Source organism: Eleutherodactylus coqui, chromosome 13, assembly GCF_035609145.1.
Source record: "Eleutherodactylus coqui strain aEleCoq1 chromosome 13, aEleCoq1.hap1, whole genome shotgun sequence".
In the NCBI taxonomy this organism is placed as follows: domain Eukaryota; kingdom Metazoa; phylum Chordata; class Amphibia; order Anura; family Eleutherodactylidae; genus Eleutherodactylus; species Eleutherodactylus coqui.
In genome coordinates this window covers 57,801,681-57,817,765 of record NC_089849.1, presented here as the reverse complement: position 1 = coordinate 57,817,765, position 16,085 = coordinate 57,801,681, and the positions used below count along the sequence as shown (strand labels likewise).

Sequence of the window (16,085 nt, the reverse complement as noted above, 5' to 3'; positions counted from 1 at the left end):
ATAAGGTCCCAGAAATCCCCATTAATCTGCATGGCAATCTGGCAGCAACTGTTCAGTTCTTCTACAATGCCTTCATAGTTGAAACAATGGCAATTTTTAATCAAAGGCCTATCTATACAATGCATGCATTAGATGGGTTCTCAATAGGTTGAAAGCCACCTTTTGCAGTCGCTCTTCTCATTGGCTAATTGATGGCAAAGAACATCTCTCTATTATAGGGGTTGTCCCACTGTAAACTCAGGATGGATTATTCTCAGGGTAGGTCATCTATAGTAGATTGCAGGGGTCTGTCAGCATAGACCACTGCCAATCACTTGATTTCTCAACAGGTGGGCTTGTGCACTGAGCTGATTTCTGTAGGAAGCAGACAGCTCTATTCCCACTGCAGTGGCCAGGCTTGCAGGCCAAGTTCCTATTTATTTCAGTGGTGGTAATAATATTATAATAATCTTTATTTGTATAGCACCAACTTATTCCGCAATGCTTTCAATGCACAGGGGAGCACAGACAATACAACAGTTACAATGGTAATAAAAGTGAAAATACTGTATGCAATACCAAGCCAGGCCACTGCAGTGGGAATAGAGCTGTCTACTTCCTGAAGAAACCTGCTCCGTACAGAAGTGCCCCAACCCAGCGAAGAGCTGATCGGCAGTGATCTATTATTGATGATCTATCCTGAGGATGGGCCACCAGCAGTTTAGAACCGGACAACACCTTTAACCCTTTCCAATCCACTGTCTAACGTCTGAAGATATTATGATTTAAGGCTGTACAGCTCCGATGTTCGAAGAAGTCCGTCGGGGTTCTCTTACTGTATATTGCTAGCCTCTCTGCTGTCAGAGCCTATTCAACATGTCACCTCATGCAGTACTGGCTTTAGCCAGCAGATAGCGCCGTTGTATAACGGCAGAAAAGGAGTAAGCCCCCAGGACACAAATTGGATTGGAAAGGGTTAAATGTCCTAATAGGATCTTTCAAATTGGGTTTTTGCTAAACCAGAGAACCCCTTTTAATATTCCTTTTAATGTCCATCGCTCAGTTACAGGTTTATTTATTTTTTGTCTAGATTCTGTTTTTTACTCCCCTACATAATTGTATATTTCAAGTGAAGTGTTTTTATGTCTACAGAATGGAGCAGCTCAACGATCATCCTTCTTGTTTTCATAATATTCACATGCGTTGGTCTTTATTTCCATGATTACACCCTTCTAAATGATAGGTCTTGATTATTTTTCAGGAGTTTCAAGAAAATAACAACTTTCACATTAAGATATGAAGGATTTGAACTCTGGACTTGAAAGTTCCTTTCCAGTCAAGTATTCGGGACCACTATAGGAATCACTATTGAATACTGAAGTCACATGGTCTTCGCATAATCAATGCAAAACATTTTTGGAGCAAAGTCACTTCAAAGTTTCTTTCATGTACTGGAAATATGGAATAAGATGTGTTGGCATGGGAGTATCGTGGAATGATCAGTCATCAAGCTCCTGCATAATGTTTGCCCTACTTCACTAGCAAATATTTTGTGCCTAAACAGTACTTATGTCAGGTGGAGTGTCATCCACAATAGTTTTCCAACAAAGTATTAATTATCCAACGCAGTATTAAGTTCATAAAGATCTCCTCGGGACATCACACCTCATTCATGGGTAAAGTACGGAAGGGAAAGTATTATGCTACATTGTGATACAATTTGTTCGAGGCTTTCTGGAATCATAGAGAACTCTTCTTTGCTATGATGCACTGTATTCGTTGGCAGTACCGATTTACCCACCAGAAAAGGACAGTATGGATTCCACCTGTGCTAGGTGCGGTTGCCTTCTTGATCTATTTCATCTATTTCTGCCCAGAGTACTCCAATCCAGTGGATCCTGCTGATGTATTTGATAAAGATGTATGTACATGTGGCCTGTGCAAGCCAAAGCCCCTAAGGACTCCATGGTTCGAACAACATTTCAATGGATCTATTGAGCCTTTACTAGTAAGAAAGGATCAGGTCCTCCCAGATCATGTTCTGAAATGGTGGCTGGTGAGTAGAACTGAATAAGGTTTTACATGGGATTTACTATTATGAGCATTTCTGTTCTGCTCCATTATAGGAGCAAATCAATGAAAGTGAGGGAAGTGCTGGATCCCTCATATGTCGGACACCAGTAGTGCACAACAGACCCCACTGACTGATAAAGTGGAAACCTGATGAAGAATCAAAAGTAGTATTTATCTACATATGTTAATAGGGTTTCTCTGAGAACCCCCCCCCCCCCCCCCCAAACAGGTGGCATTGGGGGGACACAACTTATTAAAAAGACAAAAACCTTCTCTACTCACCTCCTGCTGGCCATGCTGCTCCCCCACTGCTGCTGTCATCCTCCGGTCTGTGTTTACATTGGCTGCAGCTGTAAACTGGGTTATTTATCCACATGGCGGCTGCGGTCAATGGGAAGCTGGCAGGAACGTCATCAGTGACGTCCCGAAAACGTGCCTCAGGCTTCTTCATTTAAAGCCTACATAACAGGCTTATGGGATGTTAACCGGACAGAATGTAATCTGTCAGATACAATCGCAGCGGTCCAGCGCAACGGGGAGTATATAACTTTTATATAGTTTTTTTTTGGGGGGGGGGGCTATTTAAAAGTAATCACTTAAAAAACCACTTTGATATTAGTGAGCCCTCCTATGGGCCCTAATGCTAGCGGAAGGAAAATGCCAGCTGAAGTGTATTAGACATTAGAGTATCCTATATCATTAGGGCCAAAGTGGCCCCATTAAGTATTACCATATGTGAGTAAATACTACCTTTTGATCTTGCTCAGTTAATTTTGGTAGGATAGTCTATGTTGCTACACAGAACCTCATGTATCAACTTTGTCTCAGAGGAGAAAATGTCTTTGTTGCACATAACAATCATTTTCTTTGCTGCAGCGGACTGGTGACAAGGTCATTCTTTCATGGAGAAGCTTTTAATATATAAAGCCTGCAATGCCTCCCTCTCTGTACAAATACAGCACATAACTTCCTTTATCTTGAACCTGCATATTTAGTAGTACAATCATTTCATGCCACGGCTTGACCTTAAATAAGTGTATTATGGAGAGGCAGTCTGTTGCATAGCACATTCTATTTCCTTGCATTACCGCAGTAAGGGCACATTCACAATTATGTCCGTGCCCCCAGTTAATTTCTAGTGTTAACCTTTGAGCAGAACAGTGAACATCCCAGCACATGCCGAACTGAACAGCACTGAACGGACCCCATTGACTATAATAAGGGCTGTTGGGGTTTCAACATTCAAAATAGTGCAGCATGCTATGCTATTCTATCTGGAATTGCATGCTGGATCTGTGCCGGAGGCTGCAGATGTGAACATGCCCTGAAATATGTTGCAATTACCCGATTAACCTGTTTTTCTTAGTAATCTGAATTTTATAAGCTTAACTGTAATGAAAATCCCGTCTCGTTGCACTGAGGTCCTGGTGAGTCTGTGAAAGACTTTGGCCTTGTGCCCACGGCCGTGATGGGCTCAGCAAGTGGAATTCCCCAAGTGGAATACCCCCGGATCCGCCGCCCGACATCCCGTATGACGCTTCGGTGTGCATGACCAATAGAGCGCATGGCACACCGGCCGCTTCATATGACACGCCCACAGCATCACATGACGCGCTGGCTGTGCTACAGCGGAAGATAGCGTGACGGATGGCTTCCATTGACTGCAATGGAAGCCATCCGCGCGTACACCCGCAGCAAATGGAACATGCCGGACGTGTGATTTCATGGTGCGGAATTTCGTGGTGGAATTCCACACCGTGAGCATTTCGCTATTAGGTTCAATAGAACCTGATAGCTGCGGGGCAACGCAGCGGATTTCTGCAGCGAAATCTGCCCGTGCGAATTAGCCCTTTTGCTTATACACAGCACGCAGAGCTGCAAGGAGGGAGTGACAGAATGAACCAGTGATGAGACAGGAGGCGTATCTCCCTGAACCAATGATGAGACAGGGGTGTGTCTCAGACTACCTCAGACCCCCTGCAGACAATGTAGATAAACTGTAGTCACAGATCACAGCTCTGCCTTAATTCAGCTAAAGTAGCCATGCAACAACATTGGAGGAAATTAAATGGCAAGTGAATATCTCCTATCGGTACTGACTTATCTATCACTTTTGAGGTTATGATCATGTAAGGGACCGCATATGCCTGAGCATGTACATTGTATTTTACCCATGCTGTCCTGCACTAGATTCCTGGTTTCTCCTTTCTTTTTTAAAAACTTTCTTCTCAAGTCTCATAGCAACATGCGTAGAAAACGCAGTACATATGGAAAATGGTGCAGATTTTCAACCGTATCAAAAACCGCACCATTGGTGTGGATCTTGGTGTTGATCTTGGTGCTGATTTTCAGCATACGTCACCTCTTTTATTGCATATATACAGTTTTTGGTGCAGATTTTCCGCTATGTGTGAACGCACCCTATCTGCGGCAATGTGCTGTGTGTATAATATATATGATACATGCACACAGTCTGAAGGCTTGTATTGACATGGACATTTCCCATGATCCTTAGCCAATTCTCATCATAGCTATTACATGCTGTACAGATGACCCCGTATGGGATGTTTACAGAAGAGTGAATTGTTAGCTCATGCCCGGACAAGTCATATGTCTCATGACCCTTTGTTATGCTAGAATGGTGTCTCTTGGTTGTGTTGTAGAAACATTATGCAAATGTCGTATTTTGTTTGTATCTCGTGAAGAATTAATGTTTTGGTTTTAAGCATTTTGGTTTAATGTATGCAGAAGAACTTGAACAAAGTTGCAAGTGAACGCTTTCATTAGGCATTGCAATGGACAAGCTGTGTCCTTCTGTGTCCTTATTAAAATAACAGATCAATGTGTCGCTCAGCACAATGCCTCAAGAATAGGATTTCTCCGAGCCAGTAAGTGCTTTTACAAGTGAAATACTTTGTACTTCTGATATGAATTACTGAAGACTGCTGGCATTCACAGAACTGGAGCACGGTCAGCAGGATAGAAGAGGAAACAAAGACAGACCTGAAGATGGATATATCTGGTAGTCTAACATGAAAATCCTACAGTGTTCCCTATTTCGGCTTCATTGATGCAGTGATCTAGAAGTATTTGCTTTATCCGCTTGCTTCTAGCGGTTCATGATAACCATCCAACATTGCATTGAGGTTTCTTGGGATAACCGTGTTCGACAGTTTTCATCAGCCCCATAGACCTTGAATAGAGTGACGAGAGGCACGCACGAATACCAATCAGTTGTGCAGTTAAGACTAACAGAGGAACTCGGGACACCCATTTTAGTGATTGATGCTTGTTCCTCCCCCAACCCGGTGGTCAGACATTTATCACCTATCCCAAGGATAGGGATGATAAATGCCAATTCTGGCAAAATCCGTGTCCCATTTCTAGCTGTTCTCCTGCAAGAAGCAAGATCACTCCATACATTGCACTGTGGTCCAGCATAGTACTAAGTCCTATTGAAGTGAATGGGACTCGGCCTACAGTACCAATCTGGCCCACTGTGCAATGTACAGAGCTGTCTGCTTCCTGCATCAAAACCACTAGAAGTGCAACTGTAAGAGAAGCCATAGTGTATGTTGAACACAATCTTATTTTGATTGATTCAGGCTAATTTCACACGAGCGAGTGTGATACGGGGCTGTGAATCCCACCCCTATATCGCGCTTCTCACAGTATGAATTCCCCAGTGATGCGAGGTGTCTTCATGGCAAAACAGCCTTGAATCACTACGGGGAAGAATCAATCCGGAAAGCAAAGTAAATAGAACTTTTTATTATCTGTTTTACTTTATTTGATCTTCTATACATTTAGATCTTGACTAAGCTTAGGAGTACTTATAGATTACCAATTAAGTGACCAAAAGACCGACGTCACTGCGGGAGCTAAAAGGTGTAACAAGTAAGGCATATGGTAAGTCAGGTGACTTTTGGTCAGCTGTAGAGATGAGCGAACGTGCTCGGCCCCGCCCCTTTTTCGCCCGAGTACCGCGATTTTCGAGTACTTCCGTACTCGGGCGAAAAAATTCGGGGGGCGCCGTGGCGGCGCGGGGGGTTGCGTCGGGGAGTGGGGGGGAGAGGGAGAGAGAGAGGGCTCCCCCCTGTTCCCCGCTGCTACCCCCCGCACCGCCGCGCCTCTCCCCGCCCCCCGGCGCCCCCCGAATCTTTACGCGCGAGTACAGAAGTACTCGAAAATGGCGGTACTCGGGTGCGTAAGTACTCATTACGAGTACGTTCGCTCATCTCTAGTCAGCTGTCCTCAATGTATTTGTCTTAAAGGACTATAAATTCTCTGACTGGCACAATAAACAGAATCATTTGCGATTTACACAAGTGCTGTGTGTCGTGTCAATGATACTCCGAGCTGCTCGTATTAACCCTTACTATGGAACAGCAAGTATATGCTACATTTCGCTAACCCAACAACCCCTTTAAACCCGTTTTGAAGTATCAAACTATTTTCTGATTACAAATAACTCATTTGTACATGTATAAAATGTAATTTCTATTTTTTATTTTTTTTATTAAATATTTTCTAGCAACTTCAAGGGTTAAACAATGCAAGTCACCTTCCATGGGTACTAGAGCAACTGTTCAAAGTTATTCCAAGTGGGGACCCATATGAAGAACAGTATAACCGGCCGTGCCGAAGCTGTGCTGTTGTGGGAAATTCTGGTAACCTCAAAGGATCGCATCATGGAGAAAAAATTAATGCACATAAGTTCATTATCAGGTAGTTCCCATGTTTTATTATATTGTGATTGTTCCAATTTGTATCCTGGTTTTCCTAGGGAGCTTACTCTTTTTCTTCCGTTATACAATGGTGCTATCTGCTGGCTAAAGTCAGTACTGCATGAGGTGACACGTTGGATAGGCTCTGACAGCAGAGAGGCTGGCAATATACAGTAAGAGAACCCTGACCGACGTCTTCCAACATTGGAGCTGTATAGCCTTAAATCGTAATGTCTTTAGATGTCAGACAGTGGATTGGAAAGGGTTAAAGTTAATGGACTCGTAAATCTATCATTTGCTTGCTTATTTATTAACCCCTTAGTGACGAGCCTTTTCAAATCACGTTTTCGTGCGATGTGATGCAACTGAAAGGAAGGCTCCATAGGGAAGCATGGGCTACAAAACCTTGCATATCGCGGGCATATCACCGGACCCGCAAGGTTTTTGTGTCGGGTTGCTGCATGCTACAAACATCCCATGTGTGAAGGAACCCATAGGAAAACATGGGCTTCTCATACATGCAATTCGTAGCAACGCACCAAAATCATGCGACTTTGTTGCCCGTGTGAAGGAGGGAAAATCGTTATACAACCACTCTGTGCTACCAGGTTTCTCCTGACCCAGGACATGTGACTGTTACAGCAAATCACTGGCTATAGAAGGTCAGAGTGCTTATGAAGCAATTATAAGTCTTTGGAAACCCCTTTTACTGATATTCTAAGTATGCTCTTATAAACTGAGATGGTGCGCATTAGGATACCTGTAAGTCATCAAAAAAGAAAATTTTAGATTTTGTTGTTTACCCTTTAAACCCTTAACAATAACAGGATGTACAGTTACATTCTGTGTGTTTGGGGGGTTGTTTTTCACAGCTGACACCCGCCCCCAAAACAGCTCCGATCAGCTGCGCTGCTGATTGGAACTGTTACCTTTTTAAAATTCCGCTGTCACTTCTGACAGCAGCATTTTCAATGCCCCGATCGATGTTGAGGGTCCCAAATGGCTCCCTACAGACAGATCGAGGGGTGCCATGCAAATGCTCAATAAAATCCTTTTTTTGGGGGGGGGGGGGGATTTAGTTTTTGACCTCACTGTTTGTAAAGACCCTAATTTTTTTCCTAAGGACTAAACTGTGTAAGGGTTTTTTTTTCAGTGATGAGCTATAGTTTTATTGGTACCATTTTGGGGTACATATGACTTTTTTTGATTGGGTTTAACAAAGGCGATCGGAGTTCTCTGTGATCCCCCCCACCATTGCAGTGGGACCCTAGCTATCAGGTACAGGCCCACAGCCCACTGCGAATGATGTTATCTCAGCAATTGAGGTGGCATCATCTACATCTTGTACATGTATGGCATTTAGCAGGAACCTCTTCCCTACCATGATGTACGCATATGTCCTGGGGATGGAAGGGCTAAAGGAGTCACAACAGGCAGGAGACAAGTAAAGGATTTAGCCCATCAATCCCATGTGAATGGAGCGGAAGTTACATATACATTAACGATGCAATCACTGTCTATGGGACTAACTGCCACGGAAAAGTATAGATCGCATGGCTATCTCCAGCAGTCCAATGGAAAGTGAATAGAGCACATACATTGATCACTTTCCTGTGGATGAATGATAGTTGTTGTTGGTGATCCAACCCATTTACAAAAGATCCCTTGATTTCAATGGGTTCATTCACATTTCCGTATTTTGCATGTGCATTTTGGTCCCACATCAAACTTGCAGCATTCTCTACTTTTCTGCGCATTTGAAGCACCAAAGGTTCCCATAGAAGTCAAGTTGAGGGCGTGCAAGTGCTTGCACAATACATAAGAAGATACGTAATACACTGCGTAATTCTGCTGGAAAGAGAACACATCTGGAATTCATTAGACTAATTCGACATTTCAAGCGGTGCGTCCCTGTTTACCGCCTACAAATGAACATGCCCTGCCGGAGGAAAAAGTACAATAAAACACACGATAGAAGCGCAAAATTCTTGTTCAGTGCGCAGAAAAGTTGCACTGAGACACATGCCACTGTGCATACGCTCGTCTGAAGGACCCCTTAAGCTTTAAGTTGTAAGCCAAGAAGATGTGAGATGAATAGCTGTACGTCTTTTAAACTGTATTTTCTTCTTAATTATATCTGCAACTGGAAAGTCACCAGGGAGTTCCTTCCTGCAGAACAGGGCACACCCTTTGTAAATTGTCGCCAGATGTTGGCGAGTTCACGTGCTAGTAGGGGTTTTCTTAAATAGAACATTTGCAAGACTGATTAGCATTAAAGGGCTTTTTTCGGATTTAAATATTGATGGCCAATTCTTAGTGTAGGTCATCCATATCAGATCGGTGAGGGTAAGACTTCCAGCACCCCTGTTGATCAGCTGTTTGAAGTGACTGTGGCGCTCAGGAGTGCACTGCGGCCTCTTCATTTGCCTGTCCTGTTTGTTGGTCACATGGCCATTATGCAGCTTAGTCCCATTCAGTAAATGGGATTGAGCTGCAATACCAGGCACCACCACTACAGAATGTACAGCGCTGTGCCTGGATGGCTTATCAATACCTAAGTTCCTCTGTGGAGAGGTGCTGTGTAAGAGCAAGTTTTGTTTGGGTGGATCTTGAGCAGTCCTTGTGTTACAAGGAAAGCCAATTGTCTGAATGCCTGCCATGTAATGCTACATTACTTTTCTCCTGTCTTGTGATACATTCCCCCAGCAAAATAAGCCGCGTGCCGGGGGCAGGGCCCGGGGCAGTCAACTGATGGGCCCGGGGCAGTCAACTGATGGGCCCGGGGCAGTCAACTGATGGGCCCGGGGCAGTCAACTGATGGGCCCGGGGCAGTCAACTGATGGGCCCGGGGCAGTCAACTGATGGGCCTGGGGCAGTCAACTGATGGGCCCAGGGCAGTCATATAAGCAACTGAAATAAGGAAGCGAGGGGTATATTTCTGCTGATGTGTTACTTCAGTAAATAATAGAGATCCAGGCTGCACTTCAGTGAAGATCCTTTATTTGAAACCATGTTTTAGCTCCTAATGAGCCTTTCCCAAGCATAACAATGCTAATGTGTCATTTATGTTTATACACCGCAGTCTCAGTGGACAGCAATTAGGATAATTAAAATTAACCCCTTAATGACACAGGATGTACAGTTGCATCCCGTGCATTGGAGATTTGTATGTAGGGAGTTGTAAGCCCATCCGGCTCCATACAATGCAGGTGGCAGCTGTTTCTTGGAGCTGATACCCGCCATGAACGCTGATCGCAGTTGTTACATCTGACATCGACATTTAAATCTACCGATCGACATTTAGGGGTCCTGAAAGCCCCTTGCACTGCAATCGCGAGGTGCTGTTCGGTTGCCATGGCAGCCTAGGACTTTCTGAAGACCCCTCCCCCAGCGCTGGCATGGCTGATTGATTATCAAGCCAGGCCTGTCATATCGTGGTGTAATGTAATACTATGGTATTGCGTTATACTGCAGTAGCGATCAAATGATCGCAAGTTCAAGTCCTCTATGGGGCCTAAAAAAAAAAAAGAAATAATTTAAGAATTAGTAAATAAAATCTTTTATTAATTATAAGAGACAATAAAAGGAAGTGAAAGTAAAAAAATAAAAACTTGGTCTGGTAGGGTCCATCACACAGGAATTATACTGACTGAAAACCTGACTTCTTTAGAGAACATAAACGTAAGTGATTCTCAGATGGTCAGAATGAGATCACATGACCCACCTACGGAGAAGGAATCCAGGATTATCAGATAAAAAGGAACAACTAACCAAGTCAATACTAGCCAACTTATGTAACTAGTCCCCGAGTATATATGATGAATGAAAAAAAAACATAAAACTCGATTTACATAATCTTTTACTTTCAGAAAATAATCACTTGCCTGTTTACAAAGGCGTCCCATCAAAAAAAAATGAATCCCTTTATCTACAGTATTAGGGATAGCTAGCTGATCAGAGGGGGTCCAATCAGTGGGATCCCCACTGATCATGAGAACAGGGGGTCCTGAAGGTCTCTGAATGGAGCGTCTATTGAGTATGCACACATCTGCTCCATTTACTTCAATGGCACTATTGAAGTTGGCTGAGTTCAAGTGCTTGGCTATCTCCAGCAGTCCCATTGCAATGAATGGAGCAGTGGTGCATATGCTCATCCGCCACTCTATTCAGTCAGGGACTTTCAGGACGTTGTTATTTTTCAGGTCAGATAGTTATCCCCTATCCTATTCTTAAGGGTGGAACTTGCCTTCTAAAGAAAAATGAATTACAAAATAAAAATTGGCTAATCTCTGCCTATTCTAATTGTTTTAACAGTTTTTTAAATTGTATTTTTTCAACCTCTCTCTAAATTATAGATTTCACATTATTGCACATGTTCAATCTCTTGACAGAATGAATGGGGCTCGCACATCTGGCTTTGAGGCGGATGTTGGCTCCAGAACAACCCACCATTTCATGTACCCAGAAAGTGCTGTGCACCTTTCACATGGAGTTCACTTGGTCCTAGTCCCTTTCAAACTTCAAGACCTAAGGTGGATCACAAGTGCCCTTTCAAGTGGAGAAATAAAGTTGTAAGTAACCGGTATATAGTTGGCCTCTAACACATGGTATTGCATATTTGCTCAGTCTATCTGAATACTCAGTGTATGTGTATATATACACTGAATGATCACTGGATTAGGAACAGCTGGCAGGTGACATCTTGTGATTAGTAATGCGGTACCGCGTGATGGCTGCATCTCGATCTGCTCTTGGATAATGTGCTAACTTCTCCTCTGTGAAGCAGAAGACAACATGTGGCAGTCATGGGTAAACATGGTGACTTTAGTGACTGACCGCAGGCTGACTGACTCTGTAGGTTTTGCACTACTATTTCTGTAACAATTGCACTTGTTGGCTGTTCCTGAACCACATTATCAAAAGTGTACCAAGATTGGTTAAACCTAGGACAGACATCTGACGGAGGATTACGCAGTAGCAGGCCAAATGTGCTTGATCCTAGAGACGAGCATGAGGTGGGACATATATGGTATGTTAGCAACAACATGCTAAAGTAGACCAACTGACCCATCAATAAGACAACAGGAAAGTTGGACAAATTTCCACAAGAACCATGCAGCGTACCTTGTGTTGACTGGGATTCAATAGCCGAAGATCGACAAAGGTGTACCTGATCACCCTGTGTCATTGCAAACAACACCTTGGATGAGCCAAGGAAATATGTCAGTGGACCCTGGAACATGGTAGATGGTCATCTGGAGTGACAAGTCCCATTTTGGGTCAGAATTTGGCATAAACAGCATGAAGCTGTATTTCATGGGTGCACTGTTTGGGGTTCAACAGACTGGTGGTGGCAGTGTTTTGGTCTGGGGAGCATTTTCAATATGGCCTAGGATGGTTGGTCATCATCGTATCACAATCTTTTGAATGATGAACGCTACAGAGACCTATTAGCTGACCATCTGTACTATAGCATCAGGACGTCTTCCCCCAAACAGAGTGCAATCTTTCAAAAGGACAACACTCCATGTCATCGAGCTTGGGAGTGGTTGGAGGAACACAATAAATTCTCTGCACTGCCTGGGACCCCAAACTCACCGGACTGTAACCCCATTGAACATATTCGGGATATGCTGGAAAGGGTTTTGAGATATGCTCCAAACTATCCACAGAATGTGCACCAACTGACAAAGCTGCTACAACAGGCATGGGTCAAGTTGAGTATGGAGGCTGTTCGTCACCTTGTGGAGTGTGTTCCCTGGTATCTGAAAGCTGACATCTTCCAGAAAGTCGGACCAACCCGTTATTGAATAGTTGTTTCAAATGCAGTTATCGCTCAGTGTATAATTTACTCAACAATGGGGAGAGGTTGATCTTGACTACTATGAAATAAGGTGGCTGTACACCTTATACGAATTGGGGGTTGGGATGAATATAATCATGAATATATTTCAAAAGAAACAATAAAAACAATTTACATTTGGTTTTACTCTACAATAGAAATTAAAACAATGCTAACTTCACACTGGTTCCATCTAGCAATTAGGTACTTGTTAGAAAAAGGAAAAGTTAATACATGTTGAAGGCATTGATGAAGCTGGCTTAAAATAGCAAAATCTAATTTATTTATGCTAAGCCTCTTTCTTGGTGCAATGTGAGGGTGGTTTCATATCTGCTCTCGAGGATTCCGATTTACTGCTCTGTTTGGGGAGCAGGAAAGGAAAATGCCCAGGCTGAACGGATTTGTCTTTTGATGGAGCCGAACACTGACGAACGGACCCCATTGACTATAATAGGGTCCATTAGCGTTCCGTTCAGCTGCCTGGCTTTTTCTTCTGGTATTTTGTGCCGGATCTGAGATGGAACAAACAACTGGTCACACAAGAAAAAAGCCTTCAGACAGCCACGACGGAAAAATAAAAGCGTTACAATTTTTTGAAAGTGGGGAGGTGAGACCAAAAATCGAAAGAGAAAAAAGAGATGGGTCATAAACAGGTTAATTCCCACCTAAATTACCCAATATTTTTTAAAGGTAGGATTACCTTATTACCTCATTTGCAATCCAGGATTTTGGTTAGATATGGATTAAAGCTGTGAATATGTCTAAGGTATCTCGAACACGACTGTATAAAAAATATGGCGCCATAAGACATTCTATACAGTGTGGGTTTGGTATAGTAGTTTTTCTTTTATGTTGCCCTTTGGTATTCAATAGGGATACTGTTTTTGTTTCATATGGGTATCGAATGAAAACATCTAAAACTAATTTCTCACACTGTTTTTCTCATTGATGCACTTGCAGTTTCAATCGGTACTCATACAGCACCCATATGGAGGCTTCTTAAGTATATATACCTCGGTTAGTTCATCAGTTTTCACTGATCTGTGTGGGAATACATCTAGTATCCGTACAGCATCCAATGGAGCATGTCATGATTTTTCTCATTCGATATCACACATACTGCGTATATAAAACACCGCCTCATGTAAATACAGCATCACATAGAGATTGAAATCCCCACAGTGTAGCATTATCAGCATATTATGGATCCGCACCACATGGAGCTGGTAAGCATAAGTAATATGGTGGTGGCTATAAACATGCCAGACATTAGTGATTTTTCATGGTTTGCAGATTCGTCCTCATAGTAGACTTTATTAAATTGTCATTTGAAGAACCATGCCATTCATTACAATATGGCCATAGATCTCTGCGGAGTCTGTGAGTATAGGGTAGTCCTGAGGGTAGGTCATCAATAGTAAAAGCCCAGAATACTCCTTGAAGTTGAAAGTTGAGTCTAAAGTCGAGTTATATTTCAGACCCCTTTGTGCTTTTCCCCCTTTCTTTTAGCTCTCTTATTAGTATATTATAATGTGTGATAAACTTAGTGATTCTACAAAAAGTCTAACTGATTAGTTATATTTTGTAATTAGTAATTTTCTATGTTCTTATTTTTCCCTTTAAGTACATACACAAGAGTGAAGCAGTTCCTTCAGGCTGATAAAGATAAGGTGAGCTTTGAATGAACAAGGATTCATAAATTTGATCTTATCTTAATGATGTGTATTGTTCTGTCCAATAGCCCTTTCCAATCCAATTTCCCTGCCCCCGGACGCTCCCCAGCTCTTTTTTAATTCGGGTGGGAAAGCACTTTGTGGATTCCTTGGAATTACTCAACAGAAACATGTAAAAATGCAATTTTTTGAAAATGAAGCATGAATTAGGCCAGGCTAACATGGCTGTAATCGTAAAATACTATGGGGGTAGTGGTTTACAGCATTTTTACAGACATGACCCTGCATACTGCTGCGTATGGTGGCGAACATGTACTGCGCATGACTGCATACTCATGCATTCTGTCATGTGCAGTACACCTGTTTTTCTTTTTTTATTTATAATGTAATGGAGTATGGGCGTGCGTATATACGTGCCCATAGAGAACAATGGGTCCTATTCCGCATGCGGCAAAATAGAGCACACCGCTTTCTTTTTGCGCTCGCGTATTGGGTAATTCCGACATGCTAATGTCATCAGGACAGTGTAAGGCAATGTAATTGATTGCCTGCGAATTACTGTGTATCACACGAGCATACAGAGCCCGCGTAAAACACGGTAAACATACGCCTCTGTGAGCCTGGCCTTAATCGTATATTACAGTATGCAGGCGAGCGGTCCGACATCGGACCTCTGTTCTCCGTATGTACATTACACTATGCAGTAGCCATGGAAATGCAGCGTCCCGTAGGGTGACCCCGGACACATGGCATACGCTGAGGAGCTGGGAGGACAAGATGCTGGCTTATCACAGCAGCACTTACCACACCCCCTCATGGAGGGTCACTCGTAGCCAAGGCCAGGGCAGTGCCGGGCCTCTTCTGGACATGCCCGGCATGGGGATGCAACAATAAACAGGATAACGGGTGTAGAGGAATTTGTCATGGGTGACGCCACTGTTCTGATACCCCCTTCGGCATGAACATCGGCGGGAGAAATAAATGAGCCACAGACAGTTTAAGTACCTCATGTCCATGGGAACTGTCAGGGCCTGGAAATAATTTTACTGGAAACTTCAGCAATACAAAGCACACTTTGAAATGAGGACAGTGCAGGCAGTTCAAAAAACTTGACAGTAGTACCTCCACACGGGGACCCAGACTTCAGATCAACCAATGCGTGATTAATCAAAGATGCGTACCTCCACTCAGCGGGATTCAGACTTCCAGACGCTTGAGTGTGAACAATGACTGTAGAGTACCTCCACCAGGTGGTCCCAGATTTCAGGACGTGCGGGTGTGTGAAACAGTCAATTGAGGACCTCTGCACTGGGCCTTGATGCGCACTTGCTCACAACTGCTCTTGCTCTCACTCCTCTCAGATGGGACTCACTCCTTCTTCATTACAGCAACAAGCATTCTGGGAAAAAACCTCTCTTCCTCTTCCATGCTTCACTACTTAAGGGCTGAAGGTGCCACCACGTAGCTGGACCTCCCGACTACCACTCCTGAAGACATGGAACTGCTCTTCCGCTCTCAGTCACTCACATTTATCACCTCTCTCATACCATGTGACAGGATAGAAATTGATACATTACAGACAATCAGCACATGCTTTGCAGACATTAACCCATCACACGCTGCAGCTGTGCAATACACACAACAGAATCACAAGACATTTTGCACAGCGCATCAAGACAAGACATTACATGTATAACATTATGGAGGGGGCTAGGAAAATATGTACTGGGCCACTACACAAGAATCACTGCAGCAGCCATGGAAGAATCACTATACCGCCAACTGCTTCTT

General features: G+C 43.3%; 1 protein-coding gene across 7 annotated transcripts in view; it reads left to right on the top strand.

Annotated features, from left to right (window-relative positions):
- Positions 1 to 16,085, top strand: part of LOC136587527 (CMP-N-acetylneuraminate-beta-galactosamide-alpha-2,3-sialyltransferase 2-like) — a 62,670-nt gene that overhangs the window by 41,743 nt on the left and 4,842 nt on the right. For all 7 annotated transcript variants that reach the window (XM_066586160.1, XM_066586154.1, XM_066586158.1 and 4 more), the window contains 4 exons: positions 1,241 to 2,035; positions 6,587 to 6,780; positions 11,171 to 11,350; positions 14,246 to 14,291. In XM_066586160.1, coding sequence (XP_066442257.1) covers positions 1,742 to 2,035; positions 6,587 to 6,780; positions 11,171 to 11,350; positions 14,246 to 14,291 — 714 coding nt within the window. In that variant the 5' untranslated portion in view covers positions 1,241 to 1,741. The remainder of the gene's footprint in view (positions 1 to 1,240; positions 2,036 to 6,586; positions 6,781 to 11,170; positions 11,351 to 14,245; positions 14,292 to 16,085) is intronic.